General features: G+C 43.0%; 2 protein-coding genes across 4 annotated transcripts; one reads left to right on the plus strand and one right to left on the minus strand.

The window, feature by feature from the left end:
• Positions 1-9,592: 9,592 nt before the first annotated feature.
• On the minus strand, positions 9,593-18,050 carry LOC136461562 (phosphoacetylglucosamine mutase-like). Its single transcript, XM_066460844.1, has 9 exons — positions 17,714-18,050; positions 17,361-17,626; positions 17,089-17,208; positions 16,867-17,014; positions 16,408-16,773; positions 16,150-16,325; positions 15,954-15,990; positions 9,977-10,036; positions 9,593-9,861 (listed from the first exon to the last, which is right to left on the minus strand). The coding sequence occupies exons 1-9, from the start codon at positions 17,793-17,795 to the stop codon at positions 9,719-9,721; spliced, it is 1,398 nt and encodes a 465-aa protein (XP_066316941.1). The 5' UTR covers positions 17,796-18,050; the 3' UTR covers positions 9,593-9,718.
• Positions 18,051-18,161: 111 nt separating this feature from the next.
• Positions 18,162-23,740, plus strand: LOC136461561 (uncharacterized). 3 transcript variants are annotated; one of them, XM_066460842.1, is made up of 21 exons: positions 18,162-18,411; positions 19,254-19,333; positions 19,519-19,605; positions 19,699-19,749; positions 19,862-19,979; positions 20,065-20,121; positions 20,201-20,265; positions 20,364-20,447; positions 20,534-20,584; positions 20,659-20,721; positions 20,816-20,862; positions 20,970-21,039; positions 21,145-21,207; positions 21,445-21,534; positions 21,627-21,665; positions 21,767-21,994; positions 22,063-22,121; positions 22,243-22,291; positions 22,380-22,460; positions 22,564-22,657; positions 23,190-23,740. In XM_066460842.1, the coding sequence occupies exons 1-21, from the start codon at positions 18,276-18,278 to the stop codon at positions 23,381-23,383; spliced, it is 1,806 nt and encodes a 601-aa protein (XP_066316939.1). In that variant the 5' UTR covers positions 18,162-18,275; the 3' UTR covers positions 23,384-23,740. The 3 variants fall into 3 exon arrangements, with proteins under 3 accessions (XP_066316939.1, XP_066316938.1, XP_066316940.1); XM_066460843.1 differs by having other exon boundaries at positions 18,270-19,034; positions 19,242-19,333; XM_066460841.1 differs by having other exon boundaries at positions 19,519-19,749.
• Positions 23,741-27,102: the final 3,362 nt, after the last annotated feature.

Genomic DNA, 27,102 nt, shown 5'->3' on the forward strand with positions numbered 1-27,102 from the left:
TCGTCCTTTGGAATAATATTTACTTCTTTGAATCTTTCCACTTGCGACTGTCAGAAAAATGCTGAAAACAACTCAGTTTTGGATAAACATTCTTGTGCTAGAGGCGACGCAAACTGCATCGGCTATTTTGCGCTAAAGGCGATATGAACGATATCGGCTATTCTCAATCTTGTATCTGATTTTTAGGCTAAAGGCGATATGAACAATATCGGCTATTCTCAGTTTCGTATCCGATCTTCAGACTAAAGGTGATTCTTTCTTTGTCGGTTTTTCTGATCTACATTCATGAACCAACCTCAACACTGGGGTAGTATTTCTTAAGAAATCTTCCATTGATAGCTCTGGTAAACCCCTCCCCAAATAAAGTCTTCAATATGTACGTATTGCCAGGTACACATTCTACTATTCGGAAAGGACCTTCCCAATTTGGAGACCATTTGCCGAACGCTCTATCCTTTGTTCCAACTGGCAATATAGTTTTCCAAACCAAGTCTCCTTCTGCGAATTGCTTTAGCCTAACCCTTTTGTTATAATACCTGGCAACACGTATTTTATTTTTCTCAATATTTTCCAATGCCTTGAGACGAATCAAATGTAAATCTTCCAATTCATCCATCATCAGATTCTTATAATCTTCTTTTGCCAATTCTTTCTGTAACACAACTCGCCTTGAATCCAACCGTAACTCCCATGGTAGTACAGCATGATGCCCATAAACCAGTTCATAGGGAGACGTTTGAGTGGATCCATGACAAGCCATTCGGTAAGCCCACAGTGCTTCATTAAGAACCAAGTGCCATTTCTTTGGCTTTTCATCAATCTTCTTCTGGATAATTTTAATCATAATCTTATTTGATGCTTCTGCCTGACCATTAGCTTGTGCATAATAAGGAGAAGAATTATACAACTTAATCCCCATACTTTTGGCAAAGTCACAAAATTCTGAAGAAGTAAATTGAGTTCTTTGATCAGTTGTTATAGTCTAAGGAATCCCAAATCTGTGAACTATATGTTCCTTAACAAAACTGATCATATTCTCTGACGTTACCTTCTTTAAAGGGATAGCCTCAACCCACTTGGTGAAATAATCCGTGGCCAAGAGTACAAATTTATGTCCCTTACTAGAAGGAGGATTAATCTGACCAATTAAATCTATACCCCATCCTCTGAACGGCCAAGGCTTAATTATAGGATTCATAGCAGACGCTGGAACTTTTTGAATATTGCCGAATTTCTGACAATTGTGACACCCTTTGTAATATTCAAAACAATCTTCCAACATAGTTGGCCAAAAATAACCAGTTCTTCTAATTATCCACTTCATCCGATAAGCTGACTGATGTGCACCACACAATCCTTCGTGAACCTCATACATCACTTTCTTGGCCTCTTCTTGACTTAAGCATTTGAGTAATACTCCATCGATGGACTTGTAATATAACTGATTATCAAGAAACACAAATTTGAGAGCTTTGTACCTGATTTTTCGGGAAACCTTTTGAGATGGATTTTTCAGATAATTGATAACTTCGTATCTCCAATCACCATCTACTGGATCAGTATTTAAAACATCTTCCTCCATAGCAAAAACTTCCCGATTCTCTCGATATCCAGAAGCAGCTTGAGCTAACTTATTTGCTTCTTCATTGTACTCTCTAGGGATGTGATGCAAGGTTACTATCAGAAAATTCTTCAAAAGTTCTCTACACTCCTCATAATATTCTCTTAACACATTGTTCTTGCATTTATACTGACCATTCAGTTGATTAATCACCAACTCAGAATCCCCAAAGATTTCAACAGCAATGGCCTTTACTTCTATAAGAAGCTGAAGCCCTCTAAGCAATGCTTCATACTCTGCCTGGTTATTAGTAACATGAAAGTCAATAGGAACCGCATACTCAAAAGTCTTTCCTTGTGGGGAAATCAAGAGAATACCAGCACCACCACCTTTGTTACAAGATGATCCATCAAAGAACAAGGCCCAAGGCACAATGCTTATCGCCTCAACAGAAAGATCCTGATGTTGGGTAATAAAATCGGCAATAATTTGACCCTTTACCGCCTTTGCCGATTCGTATCTTAAATTAAATCCTGACAATGCTAAAATCCATTTGCCAATTCTTCCATTCAAAATCGGCATTGATAACATATGTTTGATTACATCAAAACTAGAAACCACCACGCATTCGGAATTCAACAAATAGTGCCGTGATTTGGTACATGAGTAATATACACACAAGCAAAGTTTTTCTGTAGCCGAATACCTTGTTTCTGGGTCTAGTAGTTTTCGGCTAAGATAAGCTATGACTCTTTCTTTTTCTTCAAACTCTTGCATAAGGGCCGATCCTATCGTTAGGCCATCAGCCGCCACATACAACTTAAAAGGCTTATCAAGTTGTGGAGGTACCAGCACAGGTGGTGCTTTCATATATTGTTTGATCTCATCAAAAGCCTTTTGTTGTATGTCACCCCATATAAATTTTTGATCTTTCTTGAGTTTTAATAAAGGGGAAAAGGGTAAAACTCTTTCTGATAGATTGGATATGAATCTTCTTACAAAGTTGACTTTGCCTAACAATGATTGCAATTCTGTGAGATTAGTTGGCGACACAACTTTGTCTATTGCTTCCATGCTCTTTTTCCCAACTTCAATTCCTCCTTTATGAACTAAAAATCCCAAAAACTCACCAGCCGAAACTCCAAAGGCACATTTGTTTGGATTCATCTTCAAGCCATGCTTTCTTGTGCACTCCAGAGTCTTTCTTAAATCGGCTAAATGTCTTTCATGATTTCTAGACTTGACTACTACATCATCGATGTAGATTTCTACAATCTTGCCGATCAGCTCGTGAAAAATATAATTCATAGCTCTTTGATAAGTTGCACCGGCATTCTTTAACCCAAACGTCATGACTATCCACTCGAACAAACCAATATGACCAGGACATCTGAAAGCTGTTTTCGAAATATCTTCTATTGCCATAAAAATTTCGTTATAGCCAGCATTACCATCCATAAAACTAATGACCTCATAACCTGCTGCTGCATCTACCAGCAAATCGGCAACTGGCATTGGGTAACCATCCATGGGAGTAGCCTTATTAAGATCTCTAAAATCTATGCAAACTCTCATTTTTCCATTTTTCTTGTATACCGGTACTATATTTGAAATCCACTCTGCATACTTGCATGGCCGAATGAAGTTTGCTTCTATTAACCTTTCAACCTCCTTCTTCACATCGGCCAATACTTCCTCTTTGTATATCTTCCTTGGAGGTTGTTTATAAGGACGAAATCTAGGTTTAATGGGTAATCGATGCTCAACAATGGAACGATCCAATCCAGGCATTTCCGTGTAATCCCAAGCAAAACAGTCTTTAAACTCTTTCAACAAATCTATTAACTTTGATTTATATTCTGGGTCTAACTTCGCACTAATATACATCGGCCTTAGCTTAGAACCATCACCAACATTAATTTCTTCCAATTTATCAGCCGATATAAAACCACGTCCCAACTTTCCTTTGTTGCCATCGACGGGATTTCCCATTAAAAATTGCTATGAGAGCCGACTGCTTGGATCGGCTGTTGGCCCTCGCTGAAAACATTTACAGGACCTTCTTTCCACACTTTTCCAGAGAAACAATCGACGCCCTCATATTCCCAATAGGTAGATTCTGTGGCAGCAACACTTACCGAATTATCAGCATGTACAACTTCAACATCATCTCCAATCCATTGAATGAGAATTTGATGCATAGTTGAAGGAATGCAACAATTAGCATGGATCCAATCTCTGCCCAAGAGTAGACTATATGCCCCCTTGCCATCAATGACAAAAAAGGTAGTAATCAGAGTTTTTGACCCAATAGTCAGTTCGACATGGACAGCACCTCGGGTATCGGAAGGATTGCCAGCAAAGTCCCTAAGCACCATGTCAGTTTTCAACAATTCTTCATTATTCATCCCAAGTTTCCTGAAGGTAGTATAAGGCATGATATTGATAGCAGCCCCTCCATCGACAAACATCTTAGTTAAAGGCTTGCTATTGACATATCCCTTTAAATAGAGTGGTCTCAAGTGACGATTCTTGATTGGTTTATCAAAAACAGTCTGCTGTGTTAATACAAGCTGAGCCATCAAATCCTGATATTCACTTTCATCAAAATCAGAGTACACCTCTTCTTGGACATCTTGGCTTTCGGGAGCTATAAATTCTGATGGGAGGAAGAAAGCCATACAAGCATTAGCCGAAGGATCACATCCATCAGGCTTCTTTTTTGGACGCCATATTTGTTTTGTTTCGGTAACTTCCAGTTCTAACTCCCTATTCCTCAACCGTTGCACTCTTCTTTTCTGACTTTTCCTCAGACCTGGAGGACACCACTGTCCTTTTTGCCATACATATTTATAGAAGTCAGCTTCTTCATCATGCACTCTATCATGAATCCAACCTGAACCTGCAACTCTTTTCCTTTGCTGACTCTCAAAGCCACCTATTTTTAAACGCCGATCATCTTCAGGAACCTTCGTTCCAAGTCTTTCACAGACGGGACGGCGGTTGACTCGAGATTGCCTATACTCGGAGTACTGGGCACTACACTCTGGACAATTATTTCTTGCAGGCAACCTCAAACCTTCATTCCAACAATGCCTAAAGAACGAACAACCCCAATGAGACTGCTCCTGTTCTGTCATGTATTCTTCTTGCTCCCTTCGGTATACTTCTTCCTCATACCTCCGGCGTTCTTCCATAAACCATTGCTTCTTACAGTATTCCTTCTCTTGTTCCCTCTGCCACTTGTTTAGCAAAATACGTGATGTAACTCTGGGTTCGGAAGTTTGACCTTTCTCGGTTCGGCTATTCTGAAACCGAACTCGTTGCTGCAGCTCTCTACTGGTGATTTGCCGATCCGGGTCAATAGCACCACTCTCCTTTGCCCTATCAGAAGTCAACACCTTCACCTTGCCTTTACCCTTGAGATCATTGGCAGAGACCATATTCACAGAGAAAGAAATCATATTTTGTGGAAAAGGTTGATCATCAATTTTCATCTTACCATCAAACCTCAAATGTCCCTCTTGGATAGCTTTCTGGATTCGTATTCTGAACACTCGGCAATCATTAATAGAATGAGAATTAGTGTTATGAAAACCACAATACTTTTTGTCTTTCACTCCTTCAGGACGTAGCATAGGATGTCCTTCTGGCAGCTTGATGCGCCCTTCCTTTATCAACAATGCAAAAAGTCTATCTGCCTTAGTAACATCAAAATCATAGGTTCCCTTTTGTTGTTTCAACCAGCGTTGACTAACTTGAGTGGGTTCCTTTGCCCAATTTAACTCAGCTGCAGCTATCTCATCTTTATCAATATACTCAGTTGCTTCATCCAGAAAGCCTTAATACACCTCATTAGTGGCATTGTTCTTCTGAAAGCGATTATCTCTCCTGAATCCTTGGGCTTGATTACTCATAGCTGCTAAACGCTGTGTAAGTTGGCCAAGATCATCAAACTCTAAACCGAATAATTTCTCCCTGATATTCGGCAACATTCCTGCTATAGCTATTCCAGGTAGTTGATCATCTGGTAAATTTAGAGAATAACACATATTCTTAGTCTCCCTAAATCTGCGAAGATACTCCAATGGTGTCTCATTTGTTCTCATCCTCAGACTCATGAGATCAACCAACTTCTTCTCATTGGTACCCGTATAGAAATATGAATGAAACTTCTGCTCTAGTTCTGCCCACGTACCAATGGAATGAGCTGGTAGAGACGTGAACCATGTGAAAGCTGGTCCTGTAAGAGACAAAGGAAAATATCGAATCCTCCAAGCTTCATCTGAAGCAGCTTCTCCAAGCTGCATTAGGTACCGACTGACGTGCTCTATGGTACTAGTATCATCTTGACCAGAAAACTTAGTCAAATCTATTGGAGGCTTCACCCTTGGAGGCAATGCCACTCTGTTGTACCATTCTAGATAAGGAGACTTGTATGAATAGTATTGATTCTTTGGCTTCAAGCCGAACTGATTTTGCATCATATCAGCCATCCTGTGCATCAAGACATCAATGCCTGGATCCTGATTTCCTTGTACTTGCATTCCAGAAGGCAATCCTGAAACACTTCTATACCCTGGATTTGGCACAGCATTGATAGCACTGTAATCAGTAAATTCTTGATATCCATCTCCATACATATTCCTCTGCAATCTGTTTGATGCTGGAGAAATTCTATAAGCTGAAGGTGACACTTCTCCTGTGGTACCAAATGTCACCTGACCATAGGTGGGATGTGATTGCTTTTCAGTGTGAGTCAATCCACCTATATTTGAAGGCGACGCTACTTCTTTTCCAATAGGCTTCTCTTGATGCTTTGGAACATTGAAAAGCGTCGGCCCACTGAGTGGTCCAACATTTTCTTCGAAATATTTATCAACCATTGAACCAAAAGTACTGATCATGATTGCTCGAAAGGTATTCAGGAAAGCTGTGTGATGGTTTGTCATGGTTTCTCCCATAGCTTTATAAACTAGGGCTGCCATCTTCTGAGCATCCTCCTCTTCAGTGTAATCAGTTTGATGCGGAAGAAGAACCCTTGGCATTGACTGCTTTTGAAACACTTTATTGCTCTTGTTTTTGGAAAAAGACATCAAGCATTTCCATTGGTATTGCTCACATGCTTGTAGCACTAAATCCTTGTAATTATCTGGCAATTCTGCCATGCTTACATCTAGAACATGATCATTGTTGATCTCAGACGCCATCTCGAACTAACAGATTGTCCCACCGGGTATGCCAAAAAGTGTGTTGACACAAAATGTTGGAGTAGGCAAAGCACTGTGCGAGATCTATTTTTGAGTTTGGGTATCCCTGTTGGAGTCAGTCTTAGCTGTTCTACGATGCATCATCTTGCATACAGCATATCTCTTACAACCAAAAAAAAAGTGGAGATATTTTTTTGTGTGATATTTATTTTGGTTCGTTCGTCTGTCCACGTCTGCGATCCCACGACATCTTCCACATACATAATTCTCCTTGATTGAATATTGTTTGTCATATGATAAAGAAATCACGGTAAAATAGGAAGTAAAAAATTATTGTGCTATCCATATACATATTGCATGTTTGCATGCACCAGCATACATGGCAATGAGCAAAAGGAAAGAGAATTAACACAGAAAGAAAGAGAATTAAGACAAAATAAATCTCTTTGCATTTCTAAAAACCTTGCCAAATCTGTCTACATTTAATTACTTTCTCTCTTTGCATTTGCAAAATGGACAACTTTTTTCTCCTTTCATTTGATTTCACGCTCACATGTTCCATCGTCCTCGCTTGCTGTTTTAGGTAGCGTGCCCGTACGTTGCTACGGGACAACTAAATCTTTTATACTAAAAACACACGGATCGCGCGATAAGATAACAATACTGTTAAATTAAATACCAACGTTAAAGTGACATTTAATTCAAAAAGCAAAGTTCATGAAATTAACACAGTCACGGAGAGCGCGGCGTCGCAGGCTCACAAACTCTACTGTATAGACTTTTTCGTGATATGGCTAGGATAATATTATATATCGGCAGAAAGAATTCTTCGATATCTATTTCTTTCATGCGCCAATAAATCCATGAATAAGTTCCGCTGCATCTCCATATAATCCTGTACACACATGTTCGAGTATATATGGAAATATTAGTGCCTGTCACATGGATAATATTGCGTGTCTTAAAAAATCTCTCATAAAATTTTAAAACAAAGTATGTTATACTCACCGTATAAATATCTGTGGCTTTAGGACTATTCCACACAGACATATATTGTAGAATAAGGTATCCACTTGAGTGTCTATTCCAAGATGTTGAATTAGGTGTTGTAATTCTTAATTTCGACATATTTTTTAGGTTAAGGTAACCAATGGTGACATTTTTCTTAGTGGTGCATAATTTTATGGTGTACCTTTTGATTATCTGAGTAAGCACAAATTAGCATGGCAAATGCTCAGAAAAGCTGTTGAGAAGGCCAAGGTTGAGTTTTTCTTCACTATGCATACTAAAACCTATGTCCCCTTTTATCATTGCCGATGTTTTTAATGCAAAGCAATTCAATATTACTATGATCAGATATAAGTTTCAGTCTCTTGTGAGCAATCTCATAGAGGGACTCTCATCCTTTATGTGATCTGCCTCTAGGATATTGATAGGACGATGGACCCATGTTGGAATGTCGCACCAAAAAGTTTCTACGTTTTGTCCATGATTTATTTTCCATGAATACATGCGGGTACTATGATAACACTAACTACACCAAATGAAAGATTAGAGAGAATTTGCATTTCCTCCAGAAGGATTTATTTATTAAGTTCTTTGGACTCTACAGTTAGTTTTGAAATATCTGTTTGCATGTCTTACCTCGTATCCTAATTCAAAATTTTGTAGTTTAGTTAGAATATTTAGGTGATTGTATATATATAATATTCAATACAAGAATAATCTATGCATGATCTTCTTGAAAGATTTCTGTAGTGTAAAGACATCTTCGTTTTTCATACATACCCATGCTAACGCTACGATAAAAACAAAAGGATAATATATCAATTAAAAAATAAAAATAAAACTCATGCTCAAAGTCAAAGAGATAAATTATGGATGCTTGAATTTTGTCATCCATTATCTACCGGCGTGCCTATAAAATAGACTGAATAAACAATTAAACATAGATAGAAAACTAAATTAATGAAAGGATCATTGCAAGACATCAATCATCTCATAGCTTCGGACAATATCGCAAAACTATTAAAAACTGTAACCATGCCCTCACTTCAAACATTGTCCAGATAAATGGATTACAATGAAAGAAATGGATATCGGAGATTTCTTCATGCTAATATAAAACATTATCTTAGTCGCATCACGGAAAGATCTATAAAGTAGAGTTTGTGAGCCTGCGACGCCGCGCACTCCGTGACTGTGTTAAATTCATAAATTTTGTATTTTGGATTAAATGTCACTTTAATGTTGGTATTTAATTTTTACAGTATTGTTATCTTATCGTGCGATCCGTGTGCTTTTAATATAAATTGTTAGTTATTCCGTAGCAACGCACAGACACGCTACATAGTACTATAATAGAAAGAATAAGAAAAAAAAAAGATGCCATGCTGGCCTTCATTTTGTCAGTAATTAGCGTCATCTTGCTAGTAGTATGTACTTCCATTAACAATCTTGGGAGACTCCCTAATTTACCATAAATTTTCTAATTCATGTTTTTGTCTATGATTAGGTGGGCCCAGTCCAGACCCAAGATGTTGTTGTCTTATTGACCAAATGAATGACAAATATGGGATGGGGGGATCTTTTAGCAACAAAATAAGGAACTGTACAGTATGATCTCATCATGCTGGGGAGAGTGGTGCACATTGCCCCTCAGCCAAAATAATGATTTTGATCCGCCGCAGCATATGCGCAGACTCCATCGTCAATGAGTGCAGCCAATCAGGAAGAATGAGTATTACAACGGAATGATTTTACAGTCGTTCAAATCTCTTATATCATGTTTAGATACAAGAACCAATTGATTTCTGTTCAGTGCATAACAACCACAAAATTCAAAAGTTTGGACTCACAGGATGTATAAGTTACAAATCATAATGCACAGGGCATGATCCTAGAAAATGTAGTCTAGTCAAGATCGCAAAACGAGACTGCAAAAGGTTTATCCAAGAATGCGTTCCACATGGTGTGCCACAGATTTTGTGAGACTGTCTGCTTCTACCTGCGTAGATGCCTCTGCATACACCCGTACCACATCTTCTGTACCACATGGCCGCACAAAGCATCGCCCGTGGGTGTAGTTGGCTGCAGTGACATCACAATTTGAATATCAATCACACCAACGCAAAGTAAATTAGAATTCAAAGAGTGCGATGCAGAACTGTTACACACTGCATGATATAATTAAGTTGGCGCTTACCAGTCTCCTTATCTATCAATTCTTGCAAACCAGAAGGTTGACTAACTTTTGTCTCTGCGTTTGTTGTGAGATTTTTTTTTTTAATTTTAACATTTTTTTGAAACTAATTTTAAATTTAACACGGCCGGTTTTTTTTAAACTAACACTTTTGGCCGCGCCTATTTCCTGTCGCGGCCAAATGCCTGTGCCGCGCCATGTATGGTGGCGCGGCACAGGGCTTACGTGGCGGTAACCGGGTCCGCTGACCGCTGACGGGGCAGGGCCTGCCGCGCCACCGATCTTGGCGCGGCAATGCCGCGTCACGGAGCATGACGTGGCTACGCCAAATAAAACCCCGCAGCGAGGCCGCCCGCCCGCCCGCTGCCCTGCCCGCTCGCCCGCCGCCAGCCGCCTCTGCCCCGCCGCCACGCAGCTCCCGCGGCCGCCTACGCCGCGCCCGCCTGCCCACGCCGCGCCCGGCCACTCCTGCCGCACAGCGCCCGCGCCGGCTGCGCTCGGCCAGTCCCGCCGCACAACGCCCGCACCGGCTGCGCCACGAACGCCGGTGCGTCAAGGCCGTCAGCTCCTAAGGTACCTCCCTCTCGATTTCATGTTATTTTGATTATTACTATTTTAGGATAATTAGTGATTGAGATAATTAGTGATTTATGATAGTTAGTAATTTAGGATAGTTAGGGTTTTATGATTGTTATTGATTTATGATAGTTTGTCAAATTTAGGATACTAACTGATTTAGGATAGTTAGGTAAGTGAATTTGTTTGTGATTTACGTAGGTAGTTTTTAGGTTCGAGGTTGTGTGTCCTAGTATAGTTAGGAATTTGGGTTTAGAGATTGATTAGATATTTATTAATTAGTTTATAGTTAGTTATTTAGTTAGGGATTTTGGGTATACCTACTAGTTTACAAACGTCGGTAGTTACTAGTGCGTGATACGTCGATTTTGATGACTTCATAAAGTTTCTTCAAATGCTTATATTCCTAGTGAAGTTGTTTATCTTACAAGTGCGTGATATGTCTGTTAATGTTACTTTGAATATATACATGTGCTTTCATATCGTGTTCGTATTGCATAACAAGTAGTTCAAATTTTACAATGCTACATAATGTTAATTTGAATTTTGTTAATTTGAATACACTAACGTTTTTTTATCAATTTGTAACAGGATGGCCCCACCCACGCAGCACCCATTGTACCCTATTCTTGAGGTGGAGTACGACGACCAGCACCGAGCACATATCTTGAGTGACAACGACGCAGAGGTGGCCTTGCCTTCTTTGAGGCCCTGCACGTACACCAGGGCGCACTAGTGGGACGAGCGTTACACGCCGTACATACGGCGTGCCGGCTTTCTCGAGCTTGTCCGTGTTGTCAACCACGGTCTTCCACCCCTTGACCCAGTACTACTTACTGTAGCTGTAGACAGGTGCGAGTGTATTCTTTGTACGTAAACTTTCTTATAACAAATTTGAGGCAAATAACAGTCATTCTATTCTTATATCAGGTGGAGGCCTGAGACCCACATGTTCCACCTACCTTGTGGCGAGATGACCTTGACCATGTAGGACGTGAAGGCTATTTTTGGCCTTCGGTTGGGGGGACTTCTAGTGACAGGGATAGTTGACAATGATCACTGGAAGGAGTTGTTGGCTCAGTTTACTGACTTTCTTCCACCGGATGACGAGGCTTTCAAGAAAAATAAGTGAGAAATTAAAGCTTATTTAATACTTGCATTGCTTTTCTGCAGCCATCGGGTCTCATTTTGTTTGGTAAATTTCAGGAAAACTTCCGGTGTTTCGTCGTTCTGGATCATGGAGCGCTTTGATTACTTGGACTCATAGGCTGAGGAGGCTCAGATCGACAGGTTCGCTCAAGTTTGGCTCTGGCACTTTCTTGGTGCTTTTCTCTTTCTAGACGCTTCGGGCAACACTGGCACTTTCTTGGTGCTTTCCTCTTTCCAGACGCTTTGGACAACACCATCAGCTGGATCTTCCTTGACATACTACACCAGCTGTGGGAGAACATAGCGGCGTACAGTTGCGGCAGCGCAGTCCTGGCATGGACGTATCGATAGCTATGCGTTGCCTGCCGTCGCACCTCAGTGTACACGAACCTTGGGGGTTGCTCGTACCTACTCCAGGTTTGGTGTTGGGAACGATGGCCCGTTGGGAGGCCACTTAGTACTGGTTTACCGGTAAGTACTTCGGTTCATTATATTCTTCGATATGGTTATATATGATGAGTTTATTAATGGTTAATTCATTATCGTATTCAATGTAGCAATGGAACGGGCAGGATACACTCTCTACAGCTCTGTTTATCTGGACGGAATCAGAGTTAGTTAGAGGGAATTGTTGACACAAAATGTGATGCACTGTGCCTCACACACAGCAAGCCGAAAAGCGTAGCTTCAATCGGGTTCCCGGGTGTTTCGTTATCCGGAAGCGTGCCAGTCAGTTTGACCTGAAAACTAACAAGGGATAAAACAATTAAATGTCAAACCGGAACATGTCGGGTAATACCAGACAGTTCCACATATACGGCCCTGAAGCCACTTACAACGACATACAGCTATAGAGAGCTGTTTGCCAATGAGTTCATAAACCGTTCAGCTAATCGTAAGATGAATACACGTTGAGACCTGATTGCCGAATACACGTGCATGGGAAGACATGTTTGAACAAGTGAAATTAATTATGAGTTAATGCATAACCAAGCTCGGCAGTTCAGCCGAATTGGGGTCCATGAAGAAGGAACATGCAAATAAAAACGATTAAACTAATCTAAAACCTGCGTCTGCCGCACGACACCTGGTTTTGTTAAAGCTTAAACATGATTAACATGCATGAACCCGCAACATGTGACAACCTAGATTAAAATAATTCGGCCATTATGAGCATGCTATCTAGTTGCAAAGATATTATGAAAAAAGCAATGATCGTTGAAACACGAATAAAACCACAAGAGAGAGAAGGCCGAACAATATCAATCTAGATTGGGCAGAAGTGTGTTACAAATATATATATACATAAAATATTCCGTAACATGCAACACTGGATAACTTAATGAATCTATTTAGATTTTGCCATATCTAAAAGAGCCGATAACTATCTTGCTTTTACTGAGCATATTGAGCAAACGCCTGCCGCACGGTATCTACTCATAAACAAAGCATAAGCAAAGACTTCTTGATTGTCAAACAAAGATCCGCCGCACGACCATTGAAAACAAACAAGACTACTTGCATCATGTCTAAATCCACCGCATGATACTAAACATGATAACAAGGTTGTCGGAACTTACGGAGGTCGACGGATCGATGACTCCTCTCGAAGAACTCGACGACACGACAAAAGGACTCGAAAGTTGGCACGGGGCCGGTTGTATTGATTTGGTTGTGAACACTTATTACAATGGTTGAGGGTCAATATTTATACCCTAGACAAAATACGAGTCCTAGAGGACTACGATTTACAAAGGAACCTCTAAATTAACTTGGAAACCCACGATTCCTTACCCTAAACTTTTAGAGTCCTTTACTATTACAACTTTCACCTTTTCAACCGGCCTTGCCTGCCATCTTTTGTTTTTCCCGAATGGAATTACCGCCTTCTGGAATAACCGACCGCAATGCATTTAGCCGACTGCTTGCCTTGTTTGCCGAATACCCTTCTTCCAACATGTGGGTCTACCTGTCATCTTTCAGAATCGACCAAAATCCAGTGTTAACAGGAATGCGAGGCGCAAGTACAGAGAGTACACAGATGGTCTTGACGTCCTGACACAGCATCAGGTTACGCTCTCTTTACTATCGTTCGATCTACACTATATCACAACCTAACTCAATTACGAAATTTCAGAAGCATTGGTGTCCTTGGGATGCTCCAGAGCTCTAGTACTATCTCAGTCCTGTAACTAGAGACGAGTCAGACAAGTATCGCTGCAACATCCCTCTTATTTTCTTCCACGTGGTCGAGATTCACTTGCCCATCAGGGTCTGCAGATAGTTTAGAAGAATGACAGGCTGCCCACCACCGCTTTACTCCACCAACCAAGGATTGCACGAGTGAGTTATCGATTAATAACAGAGCTACAATTCAGAGGTGTGTGTGGTACAACTAATATCGTTTTGTTGCAGGTATGACCGTAGGAAGAGGTACAAAACTAAGGATTGGCGCGTGACACATAACGTGCACATTCACTTATGGGAGACCAGGGAATGGCAGCCGGTCCATGCGGGTCCTCCACACGACCAGCACACCTTCGACGAGTACCTACGCTGGCTTCATAGGTCTACGAGGGCACATATCAAGCCCCCGTACACTGAGAAAGCGATTGACGAGGACTCGGAGGAAGATGTGATCGAAGATGTCTACGACGTTGCCACTAGAGAGGACACACAGCTATAGAGAGCCCCGCTACAAAGATACGTGACAAGATACTTAAATGGTATAATTTGTTATCCATTTGGTATTAAGTATGTATACTAAAACTGTTCAACCGTGTTTCTGTACCCAGGCGACACAATTGTCGAGGCTGTCCAATGAAGCAACGTACTGGCTTCACGAGTCTAGAGGGCTGGGGCCAGACGTTCTCGCGGCTTTTGTGGAGGTAAACATAAACTTGTCTGTTCTGAAAATGTTTGTTCATTATATATGCGTTTGAGAAATACACTAACTTTAACGTCTATTTATGTAGAAGGTGAAGAAGAGCTGCAGGAAGCTAGCTCAGAAGCTGAGCTGCATGGACACTCCTTATGAGGAACCGCCACTCCCGACGCGGTCGGGTGCCACGTCTTCAGCCTCTTTGAGGACACCAGCCGGCTCTTCTCAGCAGATGACAGGTGCCACTTCCTCGATGCGTACACCACCACATCATAGCGCTGGCAAGGACCCTGCAACCGAAGACGAGGAGGACGACGATGACCAGTGGGAAGATTGGCCGTAGGACGAGATCGGCATGTCTCAGCTAGGTGGTGCCCCGCTTGGTACCCAAGGAGCCTCACAGGTACTAACAAAGATAGTTTCTTTAAATACGTAGGCTACATGAACTAACGATCATAAAGAATTCTAAGTAATCGTGCATATCACATACTTGCAGGGTACGAGACGTACGCACCGGCAACGCAACCACACCGACGTTGGCTACACTCCCAATGTGTTGCCAATAAATCCGAAGAGACAAAGGCGTCCGAGGGATCCTTACACTCCTGGGTCTTAGTTTGTTAGGTCGAACTATTATTGGCATCCAAACTTGCATGGTTAGTTGGTTATGTTATGTCGAACTTATGTCAAACCAATTAAAATATTATGTGGCAGCTTGTCAACTTATGTTATTTGCTTTATATCCGTTTCAATGTGTCGCGTCATCACTGCTTGCGAGATTAAGTAGCAACTAGTTTGGAAACCGGCAGTCCCGAGGTATCTCGACGCCGGTGGCCGGCGTCTTGCGCGAGGGGTCGAGGAAGCCGGGGTCCATGGTCGCGTCACCGCCGATCCTATAATATGGGGCCAAAAATATCATTGGCTTATCAAATTCTTTATTCGGCCGTGAAAAAAATTTAACAAAATATAGAAACAAATTCATTATTGACTTTACGTTAAGCAATACTTATAATAACTCCCACTATCGGCACGACGCGTTCCGGGATGGCGGCGGGCGCGGCAGCCAGGCTTGCTTGCTGCTCGGGCAGGCATGACTGGCAGCGCGGTTTTATTTGGCGCAGCCACGCCATGCTCCGTGGCGCGGCACTGCCGCGCCAAGATCGGTGGCGCGGCAGGACCTGCCCCGTCAGCGGTCAGCGGACCCGGTTACCGCCACGTCAGCCCTGTGCCGCGCCACCATGCATGGCGCGGCACAGGCATTTGGCTGCGCCAGGGCAATAGGCGCGGCCAAAAGTGTTAGTTTTTTTAAAAAAAAACCCGACCGTGTTAGATTTAAAATTAATTTCCAAAAAATGTTAAAATTAAAAAAAAAATCTGTTGTGACAATTACACTTCGATCTTTAACTTTCACCTGAAAAAGAGTAGCAAAGTTAAATGAACACCTGGTTATGACAGGTGAGTAGTTGAATGAAAAAAAGTGAGTGCAATATTTATAAGGTTCCGTCATCTTCAGTGAATATAAGGTGATTTAAAGGGGAAAAAAAAGAGGAAAGTTCAGTCAAGAACTTACTTTCATCTGTTTACTGGGCAAATCACTATATAGTTCACACCAATTCTGAAATGACCATCCCTTATACTGTAAAATAGCCTCCACTAAAAGCAAACCACTCAGAGCATCACCTACTGCTTGATTGATCAGCTGACTTTCTGCCAACAATCTCATCACAGCATGATACTGTGCTGAACCTAGGAAGGGCATTAGACCAACCACATCAAACAAAATGTTAACAGGGAGAATAAGGAGGTAGAACCGATGGTAAGAGCTTACCGGTGGCAGCTTGAGAGGAGAGCCCATTGCTTAATGACTCTAGTTGAGAGATGAAGTCCTCTGAGAATACCACAGTCCCATGTCCATTGGCCTCAAAATATATACCAATGTCATACTCCAATGCCCTTTTGTGCAGATATTTCACTCCTGTAGGAGTGAATACCACTTCTAGGCCAAGGCTCTTTAGAAATTGCGTCGATGCCCCATTTGCATAAGCTGTCTGAACTATTCCAAGCCTTGCAGACAATGATTTGTTTGTTTGACCACCACTGTTATTAATGATATCTAGCTGCTCTCTAATAAATAGGGCAAACAGAGATAGTATCTTATCTCCATCAACAAGAAGATCAACCCTACTGTCACTAGCTGATGACAAACGGAAGTAGACGAGTCGATCAGCATCACCATCCAAACTTGCACACCTAAAATGCTAGAAGAAAATGATAAAAAAGGACGTACCCAGTGCAGAGAGCTCCCGCCGCTTTGTGGAGGGTCTGGGAAAGTGTGTCAGTGCACCTTGGTTTTTGCTCCGGACCATCCAATGCAGTTGAGGGGTGGTCAAAATTCCTATATCAATTGCGTTAGCGCCAACTATAGCATTTATCCCCTAGAGTTTGAAGAACAACTTTGAAGGCCAACCAATTAGAATGAATTTTGAAGGAACGGATCGACATGGCATACCTGCAGTGCCGCATCCAGGAGGTAAGCTCCTGTAGGTCTGGTATCTCTACCAAGCAGCACTTGCGCTGTGTCTTGGCCCCCCAATGGAATGCCCTCGTCCTTGGCAAACTGAAGCACCAGCTGTGGGGAAGAAGAAACGGTGGTTTGCATCATTCACAAGTGTTTGCTGTGTGTAATTTGGATTCGGATGCTCCCACCAAGCATCCGAATCCTGCACCCTAGTTGAAACAAGTGGAACGAAGCTGAGGAGTAGACGAGGACTGATCCGTTACCTGGAGGAGGGCGTCAGGGTCGGGGGCGTTGGCGAGGGCGTCGGCGAAGGGCTCCCAGTGCTGGGCCATCATGCCGCCGTCGGGGTCGGCGATCTTGACGCCGTTGTCGCCGACGGGGTTGTGGGAGGCGGTGATGACGATCCCGACGGCGGCGCCCGCGAGCTTGACGGAGCGGAGCGCGGCGAGGATGCCGGCGCGGCAGACGGCAGGCGCCATGGTGGCCCCGTCGGCGCGGAAGCCCGCCGTGCCATAGGAGAACCTGCAGCCTGCGCCCCCGACCCCATCTCATCCTCCGGTCTGTGCGGATTCGTTGCGTTGGTGGTGACGCGGCAGAGTGGGGAAGCAGCACGTACCGCTTGGGAGTGGGAAGCGGGTCGCGATGGCGAGAAGGCGGCGGCGCTGCTCCTGCTCCTGCTCCTCCTGATTGGCAGTCATGGCGTCCTCCTGATCGGATCGGATCTGACGCGATCTGATGACCACTTGTCAACGTGGGGAAACCTGCTCGACTACAGAAAACGAAGCGGTCTGCGTCTGCCAATTCGCCGGAATCAGATCAGAGACCAGAGGCGCAGCCACAGATTCAGTTCAGTTCAACCATCTCGGATCGCACTAGAATGGAATCGCATTACACGTGGAGCTGGAATTTTGTGCTCATCCCGCCGGCTACTTCCTCAGTCCACAGTCCACATGCATGAATGAAGAAGATTTTCTGAAAGTTCTGACAAAGAGAGGAATATGCTGCTAAGCTGTTGTTGTCGGATTCTGAATTTCCGATGAAGAAGAGGGTTTAAGTAGAAAAGAGGCATCACTGTCACTGCACTTCTTATATTAAGAGGCATGTCCTGATCATTCAGCTCCTCCTTCATACCACATATGCACACAAACTGATCTTGCCATCCTTCGACAAGGCCTGGCATGGGTGGTGTGGAGAAGATGAAGTACGTGGTGGTGACCAGCGGCGTCGTGAGCGGGCTAGGGAATGGTGTCGCTGCCAGCAGCATCGGCACCGTCCTCAAGGCCTGCGGTTTGCGAGTCACCTTCATCAAGATAGGCAAGTTCTTCCATGTCTTCCTTATCCTGCAGATCACTGACACAACTCCATGTCTTCCTGAATCCTGAACAGCAGTTTTTCAGTTCACAATGCATTGTGTTCTACTTTCTCTTACTCCACTATGTATGTCTAGCTCTGAAGAAATTTTACTAGTTCTGAACTGTGTTCTCCAAGGAATTAGAACTGTTTTCTCCGCTTCCTTTTTTCTTTTCTTTTTTTTTTCTCGAATACGCAATAGTGTTGCATATCATAGTATTAAGATAGAAAAGAGTTTTACAAACAAACAGACATGGCCAGTACCTTTTCTCTTAGGTTTACTTGACCAAGGACATCAGGTTGCACCATAGGCATCTCTTTTTTTTTTTTTGGAAAGGTTGGCAAAAGCTTTGCCGAAATATATTAGTAGACTAAAGGAAAAAAGTTATTTACAAAAAAGATTTACAAGGTTTTGCTGAGGTCTTCCACAACACTGAGACCAATAATAGAAAAAGAAAATCTGAAAAACGCACCACCTCAGCAGTGACCTTAAAAGAGGAACTGACTGAAAAAAAAAAACTGAAAAGAAAGCCATCTGCTTATCTAGTCTGAAGCGCCAGATCATGTTGTTACTCTTCCCTGATCAGGTACGCAACTTCTAGCACCATAGACATCTTCATTTCACAGTTTCCACAGTTTCAACTCTTTTTTTTTGAAAGATCCGACCTAGTCGGCATGTATTAATAAGAAGGAAGCAGTTTTACAGTTTCAACTTTTGTTTCTATCCTTGGTTGCATGTGCTTTTATTTCACATGCTTTTTTCTGTATATGTTGATTATGACGTTTTCACTTAGTTCATGTTGCAGATCCATATTTAAATACTGATTCTAGAACGATGTCTCCTTCTGAAAACGGAGAGGTATTTGTTTTGGACGATGGCAGCGAGGTAAGAACAATACAAACCTGTGCCTGTGCACTACTTCAGTAGTTTTGTCATTGCATCAGTTGGACAAGGTGCTGTGGTGGAAATATAATTTTTGGATGAATGGCTTTACGAGTGATGCTTATCCACAAAACATCGATAACAACGAGATTTCTTGTCTTCCAGGCTAATAAATCACGTTATTTTAGGTTGGCATAGACCTTGGAAACTACGAGAGATTCCTTGATGTTGAATTAACCGGAGACAACAACATAACTGCCGGCAAGATCTATCAGGTACTGAACATGTCATTTTCTCTGCAACCTCCAACGTGGGCAAGTTCTTATCCGTTTTCTCGGATGTGGTATGTCCTTGTCGGATTCTTGCAGCATGTGCTGGACAAGGAGCGAAGAGGTGATTATCTAGGGAAAACAGTACAGGTTTGTCAGTACAGTACTGCGCTACCTATTAAAAAATTAAAATTGCTGAACTCTCATATGTAATAAAAAGTGCTGAAGGAAGTTATTTCATGTATTTTGAAAACCTCCTAAGGTTATACCCCACATTACGGATGCGATTCAAGAATGGATTGAGCGTGTCGCCTTGATCCCTGTCGATGGGAGAGAAGGGCGGCCTGAAGTTTGTATTGTGGAGTTGGGAGGGACTATAGGTTTGGGGATTCAGAAACATATTTTTTTATGATCCGTTTGTGTTTGTTCATTTGAGAAAACGAAAATTTATCCCTAATTGTGCAGGAGATATAGAGTCAAGGCCATTTATGGAAGCTTTGAGCCAGTTTTCATACCGAGCTGGTAACATTCTCTGAATATTTGGTGGCTTGGTGATTTGGTCAAAGTTTGATCAGGCTAATTGGCTACCTCTTGTTTTCAGAGGATAATAATTTTTGTTTGGTTCATGTTAGCCTTGTCCCTGTTATAGATATAGTTGGCGAACAGGTAGACAGAATTGAATATTAAATTTTGCCAGTTTTCAATATATTACTTGTTTTTACTGAAGATCAATGATACTGAGTTACTCTATCTGAAAATTGCAGAAAACGAAGCCTACCCAGTGCAGCGTTCAGAGCCTCCGAGAGCTTGGATTGAAGCCAAACCTTCTGGCTTGTCGTAGCACAACAGTATACTGTTTTCGTTTCTGTTCACATGTTTCAGTTAAACCTTTACTGTATATTGGAGCGTCTAATTTATCACCTATGATATGCAGCCTCTGAATAAAAATGTCAAAGAGAAACTTTCCCAGTCTTGCCATGTTCCGGTATGAGAACCTGAAGCATCAGAATTCATATTTTTATCTGTGTTTTGTATTGATCCGTCAAAGTATTTATTCAGGATGATTGCATTATTAGTCTCAACAATGTTCCAAATATTTGGCACGTTCCCTCGCTTCTAATAGTATGTTCTATCATATGCCTTATACCAAAATCTGATTAAATACTAATTTTCAAACATCCATCGCTACTAAAATAATCCCCATTATTGTTGTCAGGATCAAAAGTGTCATGAAGCTATTTTGGGAATTCTAGGACTAGCACGGTCAGTTGTTCAAATTCTCCGGAACACAATTCCACCAACCTGTTTTGTTTCCTTTCTGTTCTCCCTCCTAAGTTCACCAAGTTCTCATTCCCGTTTATATTACGCAGTTTAACAGTGGAACCTAAGTTGGATGCGTGGATGAACATAGCTAGAACGTGTGACCAATTGCATGCTCCTGTATGCTATATATCCTCTTATTTCGTAGTATTTCTGTCAGTCTTCAGTTTATCACACATGCTCATCTCTTTATTTCCTATTTGATTGGAGCTCAAATTTATGCAGGTCAGAATAGCAGTAGTTGGAAAATACACTAATGTTTCCAACGCGTACCAATCGATCCTCGAGGTGAATGAAAAATTTGGGTGACTAGTCCGTAGCATTGTCTCTTTCACCTTATCGTAGAACATGCTTAGTCATCTGGTCTTTTCAGATACTGGATAAGACCATTGATACTGACTGATTCTAGTAATGATGCAGTACTTCTAAAGTCTCATTTCTACACAAAAGTTATTGTACAATCTTTTGGCAGGTAAAAAAATGTCAGTATACATCAATCCAGGGTATATATATTTTTTATTTCAGGCTATGCTTCATGCATCCGTTGTGTGCCAGAGAAGGCTTGTTGTCGATTGGGTCCCTGCTTCTGACCTGGACATAGAGACTGCAAATGAGGTTTCACACGTTCTGTTATATTCTAACTTTCACTGTCACTAGTGGTGTTGTCATGATCTAATCCTTATGGCTCTCTGAATGTGCTGTCGCAGTCACCTGACCTCCATGAGAAGGCATGGGGCCTACTGAAGGTGACACAACTCATGAAACTGCAAACTAAATATCACAGTCACAGAGCACTGTACGTTCAGATTTCAGAGTAACGATGTGTAAGGCACACCAATTTTCTCAGGGTGCAGATGGAGTCCTAGTTCCAGGAGGCTTTGGTCACGGAGGAGTTGGAGGCAAAATTCTCGCTGCTAAGTATGCTAGAGAAAATAATGTTCCGTACCTAGGCATATGCCTGGGGATGCAGGTTGCCATCATAGAGTTTGCACGATCTGTTCTTGGCCTGAAGGACGCCAACAGCACAGAGTTTGACGCTGGCACGAGATATCCTTGTCTGATCGAGATGCCTGAGGTAACAGTAGCGGCAGCGTTTGTGTGGACTTTTGCATGCTCTGAATGTATACTGACTCGAAGACGCAGATATGCGTAGGATCAAGGAGGACTTTCTTCAGAACGAAGGACTGTAAATCTGCTAAACTGTAAGTACCAAGGAACATGCATGCTTTCTTCAGAATTCAGATTAGGCCATCCCTATCTAGTCTCTACAGTCTACAGTGTAAGTAGAATTTTACTTTAAGTGTGTGTTTTTTCTCTCAACAGCTATGGTAATGTAAATTACACGGATGAACGCCATCGGCGTCGGTATGAGGTGAGATAACATGGTCCATGTATGACATGATCCATGCCATGCCAAGAAACCAACTCTCATTCCCATTCTGTAACCTGACGATTTCTAGGTGAACCCTGACATGGTGGGCGAGCTCGAGAGCGCGGGTGTCGAGTTTGTGGGGACGGATGAAAGCGGAGACAGAATGGAGGTAACGAAGCATCATGCAGCGACGCACAATCTTTCTTGCGGAATGGCTGTTGGCTGTTCAGCACGGAGATCTCACTGCATGCTGGGCACTGAATTTTTTGCAGATACTGGAGCTGCCCTGGCACCCGTATTTTGTGGGCGTCCAGTTCCATCCGGAGTTCAGGTCCAGGCCAGGCAAACCTTCTCCATTATTCACGGGTAAACGATGAACCAATCTTCGCTTTTGTTTCTGCTGGTGTTCTTCTGCTGTGTTGGTGTGTGTGCTCTTGTTGCGAGTGTGTTGTTGACAGAGGTCACAGAGTAGTCGTTGGGTTGTCTTCTTTATCAATAAGGTGGTGTTTAAATTCAGAGTAAAATTTAGGAAAGTCACATCGGGGTGTCGTATGGGAGTGTTTGGATAGTAATAATAAAACAAATTACAAAAGTACTCAGTAATCCGCGAGGCGAATTTATTAAGTCTAATTAATCCGCCGTTAGCATATATTTACTGTAGCACCACATTATCAAATTATAGACTAATTAGGCTTAAAAAATTCGTCTCGTAAATTAATCGTAATCTGTGCAATTAATTATTTTTTAGTTTATATTTAATAATTCGTGCATGTGTCCAACATCCGATATGACGAGAAGTAAACTTTAGGAGAAATAACTAAACGAGGCGTAAGATGCAGCTCTCGTGCCCGAAGAATATATGGATTGCAACGTGATGACGAGTACCTGTCGATTTCAGGGCTGATAGCTGCATCGTCAGGGTTACTCGACGCCGGCATGCTGCAGAGCCCTGCTAGCCTTGAGAATGGGAACGGACCTGTTGCCATGAAGGTCGCGTCGGGAGCAAGCGGGGGTGGTGGCTACGCGAACGCGAGTGGCCTCGAGGAAGGCCTCCTGGGCCTGCACGTCTCAGGAGCAGCACTAGCACATTAGCACTGCGTCCTCCGTCGTCTTCTCTAGCGGTTGTACTGTCGAGGTTTCTGTGTGCGTGCTCGGCGGTCTGAACTTTGAAGCGTGCAAGCTCCCTCAACTCTGGTGTTTTATCTTCTATAATGTACACTCTTCGTCCCAAAATAAATGCACTTCTAGGATGAAGGGGAAAACCAATATCCCAACAAAATTAAAAATATACCTCTGTCAAAAGTTACATGAACATATAATAATTGCACCTTGGAAATGGTGAAAATAGCAAACAAAAAATAGTAGTGCTATGTGGTCTATATCCTAAAAGCACATTTATTGTGAGACAAATTTGAATGCTATAAGTGTATTTATTTTAGGACGAAGGGAGTAAATATATGGTATCATGGTTCATTTCAGATTTATTCAATGTCACTATGTGATCTTTATCTTTTGAAATATTTCGAAGGAACGCAACCATAGGGTCTTTGAAAGCCAATCGCGTAGTCAGCATAACAAGTGACGTTGCAGGCGAAGGAGAATGACGATTAGATTATGCATGTAGCCTGCGTCTCTAATAACAGAGATAGAGCAAATCCGAGGAAAGATGCACGACTTCTTGATATGTAGGTGCAAATATGGTGAAAAGATAGCTCTTATCATTGTTTTTATTTTTCTATGGATGTGGCCGCACCCAGCCCTGTGACTATATAAAGATATGCCCTGCATCTTTCCTTGGTTGCTTGTTTTAGCTGAGTTTCAGCCGTGGTGTCTAGGTTTGCGGATGGATTGTATTTTCTTGTGTGGTCTTAAAACTTTCTGTCACATCTTAATTAAAATGTAGAGCTCTCTACTATTTTACTTTGTTTTGATAAAATTCCGATGTCTCTAGTGCTTGCGTTGTTTGTGAGCAGGGATAGGAAGCATATCCTACCATATCCTAATTCAACTGGACGAGGTTGTAGAACCATAGATTATTCTTGTGTAACAAGTTTTTTTAACGAACTACTCGCTCTATTTTAAACTGTAAGTCGTTTTTTATCTTTCTAGGTATATAGTTTTTGCTACGCACCATATATATTAGAGCAAAATACATGGTTAGTCCATCGACTATCAGCCTGTGTCTGTTAGGTCCACCAAAACTTTGAATTTTCATTTCTGGGTCCAAAACCTATTTAAGTGGTCCACAAATAGTCTATGCCGTTCTGTTCTGTGATTGGAGCTGACGTGGACAATACAACATGGCTGAAGGCCTGGATAACAGGTCACGTGCAATCGTGGCTCCACGTGGCTTTTGCCAAAAAAAAAAAAAAACAGAGCTCCACATACATTTCATTCCCCGGTCCTCCGCACTCTCTCTAGATTAGTCAGAATGACAATATATTATGTCCAGATACAGAGTAAAATGTATGAATTGTATTTCTTTTTTTTTTACCCGACCGAGTGAGTAGTAGATAGGAGCGGGTGGCTGTACGGAATGGAACAGTGGCTGGTCTCTGCATCGCTATCAGCACCTCGGCAGGGCAAGGCGACTAGCTCGGCGATCGAGTGCACGCACGCGCACGTAGACGCGTACTACCACACCACGGGGACACGAGACATGACACCAAAGTTGGGGGACGTGGCCGGTCGGTGTGTGTGCTAGTTGGTCCTTGGCCCTGCCAAGCTCCCTTTTGTCTCCTAGCCCAAGATGTGCTCCTCCTGCCGGCCCGCACACGACACGTCGACGCCCCATTCGACATTCGTATGCTGCAGCGGCTGCAGGGCCGGGCGGACGTGACGTGTACCTGACGCGTCCACTATGTGTGTGTGTGTGTGAGTTCAGAGGAGGATGGAAGGGGCTACCTGCACGAGTGGTTCTGCTTCTCCGCGCTAGCTAGGTATACGTACGTGCAAACGTGGCCACCACATCTGGTGCACGTTTTTACTGTAGACATTCTGATGCGACCAATGCAGTGCGAGTATCTATATCCACTCCCTCCGTTATTTTAGCGTCACATTTGGTTTGTCCTAAATTAAACATTTGATCAACAATCTTTATAGTTTCACAATATATGTATTATATATTATGGTAATATTTCTCATAATAAATCTAAAAATATAAATCTTATTACATGAAACTATATAAGGATGTGTTTGGCAGGGCTCTTCTCCGGCTCCGGCTCCAGCTCCTCCGTAGGAGCCCTGCCAAACAGTTTAGATGGAAGTAGCCGTTTTGAGCACTTTTTCAATGGAAAAAGGAGGAACTAGAGTTGTTGACGTTTTAGAGGAGCCACAGATTGAGGCTTCTCCAAAACAGCTCCAGCTCCTCCAGAGAAGCCCATGGAGAGGAGCCCTCCCAAACACACCCTAAATATTTTAAAAATCAATGGTAGTATTTGCCTCCCGCCTACGTTCCTCTCCGTCGTTCCTCCCGCCAGCTTCCTCTCCACCGCAGCCGCGCCAGCATCGCCGCAACATGCTCCCCGCGATCGCACACCTGCTGCCTCCTCGCCGCACGAGGCTGCACCGACGCCGGCCGCCGCAACTGCCTCCACCGCGGGCACTGCTCGCCGGGGTTACCGCACGCGCCCTATCACCGGGAGCAGCGCGACCACTAGTCCGCTGCCATCCTCCTTCTCCACTGCGACCACACATCCGGATCCCGTTGTGCAGTGCTCCAACCGCCCGCCCGCCCGCCCACCAGGTTTTGCTGAAAGCGCATATCAGTATTTAAAGTGTTTCAGAGATATGTTGCAAGCGTTTTAATATGGATGTTGCATATGTTGCAATTGCTATACACGTATGGTGGAAGCGTATGTTCCAAATATTTCATTTGTTCTTTTCTGACGTATGTTGCAAGTGTGTTTATCTGGATGCGGCATATGTTTTCACACATATGTTGCAAGTGTTTTATCTAGATATCGCGCATGTGTTTGCAATGGCTTTCAAGTCTTTTCAGGTATTTTAGGAAGTGTTTCGGACATATGTTGCATGTGATTCACTAGATGTTGTAATAGTAGATCTCGGGTTGCACATGTTGCAGTGGACCCACATGCTGCAGCTCTTAGGGCGCCGCCGAGAGTGCGCACACATTCCCGTGTGTGACTACAGGCGTGTGGGGGCGACGTCCGCGCGGCATGGGCCCCGCGTGGATGCACGAAACGGCGTGAAAAAACAAACTGCAGGCAGCGGACGTCTGGATGCTAGCGTTTGTCGGGACGTCCGGGCACCAACAGTGCCCTTTTTTCCTAGGGGTGGGGGGCTGGGGTATACACTTGGAATTTGTTAGTTGGTTTGGAAGGATGAACGAAGGTTTCTTTTATTATTGGGAAAATGTCGCAAAACTAGTTTTTTTTTCTTTTGGGATTATTATTCCTTTGGTACTGCTAGAGATATTGTAACGGGTCACGTGTCTAATCTAATTAGCATAAAGAGTGCACACACATGATTAGCGCGTAATAAAATTCATGACCCAACGAGACCAACGTAACGACCGGCAGGCACAGGCGTAGAGGCGAACGCATAGCAGTCTCTGTGGGTGCTCATTCGGCCTCCACCGCAAACCGGCCGCCGGCCAGGCACCGCAGGAGATCGACACGTCAAAGGCGGGGATTTTTCTTTTACTGTGAGGTGTCGACGTCCTGGGCGCGTACGGCACCCGGCCTGTTGTCGTTGTTCCCGCGGGGTCCGGGTGGCTGGGGCCCAGCAAAGTCTGGCGGAGCGGCCAATGGGAACTCGACAGAGGCGGGGGTGACATGATGGGCCTGATG

Source organism: Miscanthus floridulus, chromosome 6 (genome assembly GCF_019320115.1).
Source record: "Miscanthus floridulus cultivar M001 chromosome 6, ASM1932011v1, whole genome shotgun sequence".
Lineage (NCBI taxonomy): Eukaryota > Viridiplantae > Streptophyta > Magnoliopsida > Poales > Poaceae > Miscanthus > Miscanthus floridulus.